At 44.1% G+C, this 12,101-nt stretch overlaps 1 protein-coding gene across 1 annotated transcript in view; it reads left to right on the top strand.

Moving 5' to 3' along the window:
- The window catches only part of FOXO6 (forkhead box O6), a 142,818-nt gene extending 131,004 nt beyond the window's left edge, over positions 1-11,814 (top strand). Inside the window, exon 2 of the mRNA XM_040337937.1 lies at positions 9,446-11,814. Coding sequence (XP_040193871.1) covers positions 9,446-10,813 — 1,368 coding nt within the window. The 3' untranslated portion in view covers positions 10,814-11,814. The remainder of the gene's footprint in view (positions 1-9,445) is intronic.
- The last annotated feature ends 287 nt before the right edge of the window (positions 11,815-12,101 follow it).

Below are 12,101 nucleotides of genomic sequence, written 5' to 3'. Positions count from 1 at the left end.
TCTGTGTGTATACTGTGTATCTTTACTGTGTGTGTATACTGTGTGGCCCCATGATCTATTGTCTGGGGGCCCCATGATCTCCTATTGCCCAGGGGCCCCATAATCTCCTATTGCCCAGGGGCCCCATAATCTCCTATTGCCTGGGGGCCCCCTAATCTCCTATTGCCTGGAGGCCCTATGAGTTGTCAGTCCGCCCCTGGATCCATGTGCAGATAATCTGCTAAATTGAGGAAGAATAGGACAGATCACAGTATTGTGACACCCATGTCTGTTCAGTTTTGTGTCCGCATTTTGACAGTGGAGTGTGGTGGACATGTGTTGGATATATAGTCTGCTGTATGGAAATGAACTTGTGTATTTTGTCAATCTTTCACATTTAGGTTTAGAAAAATTGAAAAGAATGGTGCCTGGACCTTAGAAAGACACGGAGGTAGGCGGATGTAAACAGACACACGTCTGTTTACATTCACCTTCCCATTAACCTTCATTAGGCTTTCAATGAGCTGTGCCTACAAAGCTGTCAGGCAGACCTGATTGGTCAATTTGTGTAAAAGGGGCACATTCAAATTAAATTAGTTGACTTAATGACAAGATCAAATGCTCTAATGAATCATTTTTAAGAATCTTTTTACAAACGTTCAAATAAAATTCTAATGGCATGTGTCCAGCGGAATGTCTAAATCCAAGCCTATAAAGTAACAGTCTTACTAGAGGCGGTATACGCTGTCAGGGTATACGATATACTTTACTTTTCTTACCTTTGGTGCAGGCAGGAGCTATCTTGTCTTTAAATATGTCATAGCAGAGAATAGTTGCACCCTTGCATCCTTCAGGAGACTGCAAATCGCAAATATCAGCTTTGACAAAGTTATTACTCATCTAGGCCCATAAGGGATGGACAGAAGGTAAGATAAAGGAAGCATATGAGAGTTTATGCTTCTTTCACCCTGGTATACCTATTACAAGGATGTGGACAAAAAAAAATACTTGTCCAAGGGGACTATATCGGAGTCCCAATCTACTTGTTCCTCATGACAATCTATTTGTCCTGATTATTTATTTATTTTTAACCAAAACCGTATTTAACCACTTGTCTACTGGGCACTTTTGTCCCCTTCCTGCCCAGGGCAATTTTCAGCTTTCAGCGTTGTCACACTTTAAGTGACAATTGAGCGGCCATGAAACACAGTGGGCCAGATTCTCGTAGATCAGCGTATCTACGAGCGGGGCGTAGCGTATGCCATTAACACTACGCCGCCGCAACTTACTGGAGCAAGTGCCGTATTCTCCAAGCACTTGCTCCGTAATTTGCGGCGGCGTAGTCTAAATGGGCCGGCGTATCCCCGCGTAAAACAAAGGGGGCGGCTTGTATTTAAATTAAGCGCGCCCCGTGCCGAACGAACTGCGCATGCGCTGGCCTTAAACGTAGGCCACTGCGCATGCTCCATAGTACGCCGCAAATACATTGATTGTGACGTGAACGTAATTAACGCACAGCCCTATTCGCGACGAGTTACGTAAACGACGGAAAAACCCGACGCTGTCCGGACGGCCATACTTAACATGGCATACGGCGGACCGACGTAAGGTTACCCCTCATATAGCAGGGGTAACCTTACGCTTACGGAAAAACGTAAACTACGGCGAAGCGGCACAAAAACGTTCGGGAATCTGCGTATTCGGCTCATTTGCATATGCAACGCTGAAATCGACGTAAAAGCCACCTAGCGGCCAGCGTAGTATTGCATTTAGGATCCGACGTTGTAAGTGACTTACACCAGTCGGATCCTAGCCTAATTCTGGCGTATCTTATTTTGAGAATACAAAACAATGATACGCCGGCGGGATTTTCGAATTACGCCGGTGTATCTGTAGATACACAACGGCGTAATCCTATTGAGAATCTGGCCCTGTACCTGTATGACATTTTTATCATTTTTTTCCCCCCACACAAATAGAGCTTTCTTTTGGTAGTATTTAATCACCACTGGGTTTTTGCATTGGGATCATGGATTTACTATCTGTCTCTGGACCCTGTTTCTCCCCATCTAGGTCCCGGCTTATCTTTTGTTGGGCTGCTTGATTTCCCATTATGTCAAGAAAGCGATTTTGTCATCAGTCTGGCACGGTCTTTTTGTTCAAAGAACACATAGGGGGTTATTTACGAAAGGCAAATCCACTTTGCATTACAAGTGCACTACAAGTGCACTGCAAGTGCACTTGTAATGCCTTGTACACACGATCGGTAAAAAGTCCACCGGGAAAACCGAGCGAAAAACCGAGAACCTTCTCGGTAGCTTTTTCCCCCTACACACGGCCAGGTTTCCCGACAGGAAAACTGCCATGAGAGCTTTGGTCGGGAAACCCGGCCGTGTATATGCTCCACCGCAGGTTTTCCCTATAGAGAAACTGCTGGCTTAAAAGCCGCCGGGAGTCCCGGCGGGGAAAAAAGAGAACATGCCGGGAAAACTGCGATGAAGCATACACACGGCCGGGATTCCCGGCCAAAAGCTCTCATGGCAGTTTTCCCGGTCGTGTGTACGAGACATTAGTGCACTGAAAGTACACTTGGAAGTGCAGTCGTTGTAGATCTGGGGGGAAGATCTGAAATGAGGGGAAGCTCTGCTGATTTTATCATCCAATCATGTGCAAGCTAAAATGCTGTTTTTTTATTTTCCTTGCATGTCCCCCTCAGATCTACAGTGACTGTACTTGTATGTGCACATTCAGTGCACTAGCAGTGCACTTGTAGTGCAAAGTGGATTTGCCTTTCGTAAATAACCCCCTAGTGTGCATGTGGCTGAGAAATCTTCATTTCAGTTAGTGTCTTGGCATTGAAGGAAACCTGCCATGCTATCATGCATGGTTACACAATCTTATGAGCTTCTATTTTAGGCGAACAGTTTAGGCGATTTGTCATGTATCTAACTCACAACTGAAGCATGACCATAATGAAGATCTCCAATAATTCTCCAAGTGAGATTCTTTCGGGAAAAGGAAGCTGGTATTCCCAGCATACATGTAATCAGTTTGCACTGTCTTTTCTTTATGGAGGTTATTGTTACTTTTAAAATGCTATTAGATATTCTAATTGTTAAAGTGGAGTTCCACCCATAAATATAACCGTACATCAGTAGTTTAAAAAAAAATGTCATTAGTCCTTTACGAAAAATTTTTTTTTTTTAGATGCCTTCAAAGTGTTGTTGCTAGGCAGAATAGTTAATCTTCCCACTTCCTGCACCTAGGTGCTTAATGCTTCCTAACCTACACCGCACAGACTCCTGGGAATGTAGTGGGTGTAACTTTCCAGGAGTCTGTGCACTCCCCAGTCTCAAAGAATCATGTGACTTGGACAGCACAGGTGCTGAAACCTGATCTGACACTGCTTGTGCAGCACTGAGCATGTGCGAGATCTGCAAGGCTGAAATCCAGGAAGTCATACAGTCTGGCTTCATGATGCCCACACTTAAGATGGCCCCAGTCAATTTCTATTTTATAAAGTGTCTAAATGCTGTAACAACCTAACAAAACGGACCTTAGTTTACAGACTAACTTTACTAGAATACATTAAGCTTGTGTATTACAGGGGTATTTATATTTAAAAAGTGAAATTGTGGCCGGAACTCCGCTTTAAGCCCTGTACACACAGCTGGGAATCCCGTCAGGAAAAAAACGTTGGTTTTCCTGACGAGATTCCTGGCAAGCTTGCCTTGCCAAGCCCTGTGTACAGATGGCCATTCAAAAGACCCCTCCCTTCTTTTGAATGACAAGAACGTGGTGACGTCATCGACTACGTCGAGCCGGCGCTTGTCACATTCGATGCCGTCGCTGCCATCTTGCTACACCCTACACTAAACTTGTATGCTACCACGCATGCGTCAAAGGCTTATCGAGCATGCGCGGGTTTACCTTTGGACAGGTAAGCATATACACGACCGGTTTTCTCAGCAGGAAACACTCTGCCGGGAAACCCGACGAGAAAATAGAGAGCAGGTTCTCTATTTTCCCGTCGGGATTTCCGGCTGTTTTCCTGACAGGAAAACTGCTAGGGAGCATACACACGGCTGGGATTCCCTGCCGGGAAAACTGGTCGTGTGTACGAGGCTTAAGAGCTGGGAAAAAAACAGTACATGTGCCATAACGCTAGACTCCAGATCCCGTATCATCACTGGTGTCTTTGCAGGGCAAATGGGACAATGTACATGCACCTAGCAGTTGTTCAATGTTGTACTACGTAGATATCCACCATTTACAACCCTCCAGATATGGATAAGTTTATCTGATATTATTATTAGAAGTGTGTATATAGCAGTGACAATTTACACAGCGCTTTACATACTACACATTCACATTAGTCCCTCAAGGAGCTTGCAATCTAAGATCCTGAGCTCATGTGCATATCAGGGTCAGTTTTGACAGGAGCCAATTAACCTAGCAGGATGTCTGAAGTGTGGGAGGAAAAAGAAGTACACGGAGGAAACCCAAGCACGCAAGGGAGAATATGCAGACTCTGTGCAGGCAGTGTCTAGGTTTACATTCAAACCAATGACCCTAATACTGAAAGGCAGGTGTTCTAACCACAATACTGGTAATAGCTTTGGCAAGCAACTTGTGGTAATAGCATGTGCCTAAACGAAAAAAAAACAAGCGTGCCATTGTCCCCCTCTCAGCAGTTGATCACACCATGGCTTTTGTTCCTTCAACAATCTGAATTCTGAGCAGCAAGCTTTCGAACTGCCTTTACACGCACATTAACTTTAATGGCATCCCAGTCTTAGTCCGTAGGGTTCAATACTAAGTTGGCCCACCTTTTGCAGCTTCAACTCACCTGGGAAGGCTGGCCACAAGGTTTAGGAGTGTGTCTATGGGAATGTTTTACCATTCTTCCAGAAATGCATTTGTGAGGTCAGGCACTGATGTTGGACGAGAAGGCCTGGCTTGCAGTCTCCGCTCTAATTTATCCCAAAGGTGTTCTATCGGGTTGAGGTCAGTTCCTCCACCCCCAAACTCGCTCATCCATGTCTTTTTGGACCTTCCTCAAGTACCCCCAACATGCCATGTTTTAGTAATTTCTTTTAGCTAAAATATCTTTCCAAAATATCGAGCCATTGACTCTGATTTAAGGCACCTGTGCAAGATAAAGGAAAACCTGCAAACATGGCCTGGTGGGTGAGGACAGGGTTGGGAACCACTGCTCTATATGAATATATGGTGATTGCACTACAAAAGGAGCAGCCAGAAATGTTTACTTCCAGGACAGCCTTGCCCTTCACAGTCAGTAGTAAACACCCATTGGAGGATCAAACCCCTCTACTGCTTCTGGTCTACTCCTGATCTGCAGTATTACTTAGTCAATGGTTGTCTCCTTCTCACACCTTTGTGTATGCACAAGCACATCACTCAGAAGCAGTACACATCAGTACAAGAACAATCTTGGTACCACACTATATTGAACCTAAGCTGCAGCTTTGGTTTATGTTAAAGCGGAGGTCCGCCCAATTTTTTTTTTTTAAAGTCAGCAGCTACAAATACTGCAGCTGCTGACTTTAAATAAGGACACTTACCTGTCCAGGGCACCCGCGATTTTGTCACCCGAGGCTAACCTGTACCTCGGCTGTCGGATGCTGCCGCCGCCATCTTCGGTAAGGGAATCAGGAAGTGAAGGCTTGCAGCTTCACTTCCTGATTCCCTACTGTGCATGTACGAGTCGCGCTGCACGATCCGAATGGTCTCTGCTGCCTTCTGGGACCTGCAAGTCGCTCAAAAGACAGCAGTAGGGGGCGGAGGAGGTGCCGGACGTGGCGTAGATATCCATAGATAATGCAGCTATCTATGCCCGGAAGTGGGTGCAAATATCTGTATGAGACAGGTCCCTGCTCCCCCCTGAAAGGTGCCAAATGTGACACCGGAGGGGGGGAGCCATCCGAAAAGCGGACGTTCCATTTATGGGTGGAACTCCGCTTTAAGATTGCAGCCACTGTTGTCTTTAGCAGCCCCCTACTACTCCTTGTTTAAGGTTGTACATTATCAACCTATGCTTGTGTACAAATTCATCTTAGACTGGATCTGATTTATTTTAGATTTTTGGCTGGTACTATGAGTTACTGAAATTTTAAAGGAAAACTTAAAAAGATATATGATAGCCGCTGCTGTTGAGGCAATCAGAGTGACAGAGGTCACCTAAAGTCTGACAGCTGCTGGCCGGTCGAATTGCTTACCTGCGCTCTTCTGGCTGTGAGGTTGTGCAGTTGACTAGACTAGTAGCTTCTCTCCAATTTTGGGTGACCTCGGACACTCAGGTTCAAATGTCAAGCATAGTAAGTAAAGTGAAATGTAAATAAGTATGCCTGTATAATTATATTAAACATTATGTGGCTGTTCAGATTTTATTGAATGCAATCAAAGTGGAGCTATGAGCAAAATCAAAAATTATATATATATATATATATATATATATATATATATATATATATATATATCTGTCACTAGCATTACCACAGCAGTCATCATTTTTCTGTGTTCCCCAAATGGTTTTATCACCTGGTGACCTGGCCACTGAGTCTTTTATTTTTCAACTTCCTTTAACCACTTCCCGCCCGGCCTATAGCCGATTTACGTCCGGGAAGTGGTTATGAAATCCTGACAGGACGTTCTAGAACGTCCTGCAGGATTTCATGCCGCGCGCGCCCGTGGGGGCGCGCATCGCGGCGATCGGTGATGCGGGGTGTCAGTCTGACACCCTGCATCTCCGATCTCGGTAAAGAGCCTCCGGCGGAGACTCTTTACCACGTGATCAGCCGTGTCCAATCACGGCTGATCACGATGTAAACAGGAAGAGCCGTTGATGGCTCTTCCTCACTCGCGTCTGACAGACGCGAGTAGAGGAGAGCCGATCGGCGGCTCTCCTGACAGGGGGGGTTCGCGCTGATTGTTTATCAGCGCAGCCCCCCCTCGGATCGCCACACTGGACCACCAGGGATGCCCACCCTGGAGCACCAGGGTGGGCAAAAAAAAAAAAAAGCCCGCAAAAAAAAAAAAAAAGTAAAAAAAAAAAGCATTAAAAAAAAAGAAAAAAGATGCCAGTCAGTGCCCACAAATGGGCACTGACTGGCAACCTGGCAAAAATCAGTGCTGCCACCCCAGTGTCCATCAGCGCCACCCCAGTGTCCATCAGCGCCACCCCAGTGTCCATCAGTGCCACCCCAGTGTCCATCAGCGCCACCCCAGTGTCCATCAGCGCCACCCCAGTGTCCATCAGTGCCACCCCAGTGTCCATCAGTGCCACCCCACAGTGCCCATCCATGCCCAGTGCCCACCTATCAGTGCCCATCTGTGCCACCCATAAGTATCCATCAGTGCCGCCCATGAGTGCCCATCTGTGCCGCCTATGAGTGCCCAGTGCCGCCCATGAGTGCCCATCAGTGCCGCCTATGTGTGCCCATCAGTGCCGCCTATGTGTGCCCATCAGTGCCGCCTATGTGTGCCCATCAGTGCCGCCTATGAGTGCCCATCAGTGTCGCATACCAGCTCCGCCAATCAGTGCCACCTCATCTGTGCCCGTCAGTACTACCTCATCGATGTCCATCAATGCCATCTCATCGGTGCCCATTAGTGCCGCCATATCAGTGCCCGTAATTGAAAGAGAAAACATATTTACAAAAAAAATTACAGAAAAAAATAAAAACGTAATTTTTTTCCAAATTTTCAGCCTTTTTTTAGTTGTTGCGCAAAAAAAAAAAATCGCAGAGGTGATCAAATACCACCAAAAGAAAGCTCTATTTGTGGGGGAAAAAAGGACGCCAATTTTGTTTGGGTACAGTGTAGCATGACCGCGCAATTGCCATTCAAAGTGCGACAGTGCTGAAAGCTGAAAATTGGCTTGGGCGGGAAGCTGCGTAAGTGCCTGGTATGGAAGTGGTTAAAGGAGCCTAGCCTGAGCTTTTTAGGCTGGGCTTCTCCTCTGGGTCACAGGAGTGCAATTATTTTTGCACTCCTGTGACCCGTTTTCAGCGGATAGCGGTCCGAAGTCCCCTCTTTTCTGACGTCACTGCCATCAGTCGGGGCAGCATGTCATCCTGATTTCCAAGTCTGGATCTGCCAGCTGCCTTGATTGATGGCAGTCTCAGCGTCTCTGCGATTCAGTTCAAATCTTTCTCTACATGCCCTTCCCAGGTCCCCTCCCCTGCTAGACAGGACTATGCTGCAGCCATTATTGAAGGAGTCCTAATATTTTTGGGGGGATATTAAATCTGGATTCCTTCCTTCAATAAGGTCCTTATTTAATAAAGAGTTTTTATTCCTATGTGTTAATTGTTTGTTATTGTCAGAAACCGAACAAAGTGAATCTTGTGCTGGTCTGCCTTTCGTGTTTGGGTGCTATGTATTATGGATAATGGATAGGAAAATGTAGTAAGAATTATGGGCAACTTGGATGTGGCTGCATTGATTTGATATTTTGGGGCTTTTTTTCTTTATTTTCGGCCTGTAACACACTTTTTGTTATAAAGTAACAACCTTTACTCATTGTAAGGAGAAGCCTAGGTTGCTTGTACCCCCTCCACTCCTGATCTCCATAACTTAAGCCCTGTACACACGCTTGGTTTTCACGGCGGTACAAAGTCTGCCGTGAAAAATGAGGGGAAAGCCAAGAACCCGGCAGGAAAACTGCCATGGAGCTTTGGCCGGGAATCCCAGCCGTGTGTATGCTCAATGGGCACTGCCTCACAGTGTTTCCCATAGAGTATTAGTAAATCTGGCAGCAAAAAAGCCGCCGGGAATCTCGACGGGAAAATAGAGAGCAGGTTCTCTATTTTCCTGTCGGGATTCCCGTCTGTTTTCCTGATGGGAAAACTGCTAGGAAGCATACACACATCTGGTTTTCCTGGCCAAAAGCTCTCTTGGCAGTTTTCCTGGCAGGAAAACCGGTCGTGTGTACAGGGCTTTAGGGTGTGGTGTTCTGTAGTTCATAGATTAATAAGACAGGGCTGATAACACTGCTTGTTATTGCATTAGTGCTCAGGAAGATATAAGTGCAATTTTTGGCAGGATCAACAGGTATTTTGCTGTACAAAAGACACAACACTTGGGGCATCTATTGAACACAAATACATATTTTTCTTTTTTCTTATTTTGCATAATTATATGTTAAAAAAATGTACCTTTTTCACACTGACAGTGACATACATGCATTTATAAACCTTTATAGGGCATTTCTCAACACATATAAATGCATGATTTCGGTATATATTCATACTGCGTTTAGGTGCATTCTGTTTAGCTTTGTTTAGAGAAAATAGAAAAACGTTTGAAATACATTATCTAGGCTAAACATATCAGGAGTAAAAATCTTTAGATCGTTTTTTTGTCTACCATATACATTTGCATTGTTAAATGTTATAATTTTGCTGATTCTGATCACACATTTTTTCTTTATCTTTCTTTTTAGAATTCCATCAGACATAACCTTTCCCTACACACACGTTTCATCCGTGTTCAGAATGAGGGAACTGGAAAAAGTTCTTGGTGGATGCTAAATCCCGAAGGTGGAAAGACTGGAAAAACTCCACGTAGGAGAGCAGCATCAATTGACAGTGCAAGTGGAAAATTTCTAAGAATAAAAGGCAAAGCTGGAAAGAAGAAGCAGCAAGCACAAACTGCTCCAGAGCAGACTGAAGGCAGTCCTGCTTCCCAACAAGCAAAATGGTCTGAAAGTCCAGCTTCTCATACAAGTGATGATTTTGAGGTATGGGCAGAGTTCCATAATCGAGCCAATCCTGTGGCAGGAAACATGAGTGGAAGACTTTCACCTATCTTGGGTAATGATGAGCCCGATGAACTAGAGGACGATGAGGTGACACCCTCATCACCTCTTATGTATCCAAGCCCATCTAGTGCTCTGTCGCCCAGTGCTCATTGTTCAGTTGAAATGCCTAGGCTTGCAGAAATGAGTGGTTCTATCGGTCTGGGTGAGGGGCTTTCAGATCATTTATTAGACGAGTTGCAGGATGGTTACAGTGTAAACTCGGCTACTTCCTTGCGCCAACGCAGCCCTGGGTTCTCCTTCACCTCCAAGTGCCCACCGTTAAGCAACACGTCAAATGCATTTTGCGGCACCATATACAGTCAGCCAACAATGGGCATGATGAGAAGATTACCAATGCAGACAATCCAAGAGAACAAACAAGCTACTTTCTCACCTGGAAGCACCTACAGGAATTCTTCCCTCCAGGATCTTCTCACATCAATGTCCTATGGACATAAAGAAGCCATTTCGCAGACTGATCCAGGTTTAGCTTCTACAATGGGACCACAACGCAATCACAGGCAGAACACAGGCATGCTAAACAACTGTGACTCAGGGTCCATACCCTACTCTACCAGTTTAATAAAGAGCCACAATTTGTACCACCCATCCACTCTAAACCATCACTGCTCTGTTAATAACAGTGCCTTAGCTAGCTTAAGTGGACTGGTAAATTCAGAATCTTGCAGCTTGTCCTCAGTTCCACATCATTCCTATTTCAGTAGTCAGAGTGCGCATGGAAACTTGCTGGAAGGGCCATACCAAGGTGTGTATCACCACCACCATCACCACCACCATCATCCCCAAGTTTGCAACCAAGACAGATTTCCACCAGATTTAGACCTGGACATGTTTAATGGTACTTTAGAGTGTGATGTGGAATCCATTATCCTCAACGACTTCATGGACAATGATGAAATGGACTTTAATTTTGACTCTGCTCTACCACCACAAGGTGGGTTTAACATGGCTGCTGCAGCACAGCCAAATCAAAGCTGGGTACAAGGTTAAATGTAACCAAGGTCAGGTCGTAATGTAAGTTGTTTCCTGAAGGCAATCAAACAGATGTTTAGCATAACTAGATATTTATTTGATATACAATGTTGGTTTGGTTATATTTTCCTGCAAAATATGAAAGACCTAGGTTTCTAGAAATGTCTCTTGTTGGATAAGGTTGTGGCTTCAATATTCTATATTATGGATGTTAGTTGAAATTCCATTTCGTTTTAATAGCAGAGCTAAAAAATTAACCTCCCATAAAATGTGGAAAGAGCTATGAGAATTTGCCTTTAAGGCCTTTGTCCTTCCAAAGGGTTTGATAACATGTGTGGTATGTTTTTTTAATTTATTTTTTTCTATTCATAAAGGTGAAAGCTGTTCATGTTCCCAAGTTTAGTCTGAGTATGATCATTAGGGTGTCTCTTTGTTTCAGAAATAAAACATGAGCGAAAAGGTTCAAATGTAGTCGTCGCCTTTGATGCCCTCATCTTGTTTAATACAGTAGCATTGTACTGTTTTACCACAAAATTAAAGACAGCCTATATGTAATTTTTGTAACGAAAGATAACATTATTTCTAAATTTCTCAAAAGTAATCCTGTGCATTTAGATACAAATTATATTAACTGGATCTTAAGGGTGCCTTAGACTCAACATTTCAGTAGTTAGACAAAACAATAAAGACAAATGCACTTATGAGAAGGTTGTTCCTAGAAGTAGAGAAATGTAACCATGGAACCAAAGATTGTGTGGTCATGTGACTGCCATATTAACTGTTAACAGTGTCAGAGATGATTGGTAATACCATTTTATGTTAAAGGGCTTCATTCTGAAAGATATGTTTTATAAGAACTGACAATTGTTCCCAATTCAGATTCAAATATTCAGGTGCCAACTGTCAGTTTTTATCCAAAAATACGAATACTGTTAATTGTGCTGCAACACAGATTTTTAGTTTTTATTTAGGGGGTCTTTCTTTCAGAATAAAGCATTACTTACTTTCAAAGTTGAACTCCAGCCATATATATATATATATATATATATATATATATATATATATATTTAGAATGTTAAAGTACCTAAATATCTTTTTTATGTTAGCCTCCTTTAAATGCTGGAAAGAGAGCGGTATCATTGGTCTACTACATTGCCCACTATTTTCAGAGGAAAAGTCAGTGACTGAGCTGTTTTGCATAACTGCAGTTGAGTGAGGTCACTGAACTCGTCGTGCTGTCTGGCAAGTGATGTTGGGATCACAAGACCACTGGAACAGGTAAAACGTTCACATAATCTATAAGCTC

The sequence above is a fragment of the Rana temporaria genome, chromosome 2, assembly GCF_905171775.1.
Source record: "Rana temporaria chromosome 2, aRanTem1.1, whole genome shotgun sequence".
NCBI classification, from domain to species: Eukaryota; Metazoa; Chordata; class Amphibia; order Anura; family Ranidae; genus Rana; species Rana temporaria.
This window is presented reverse-complemented; position numbering and strand designations above follow the sequence as displayed.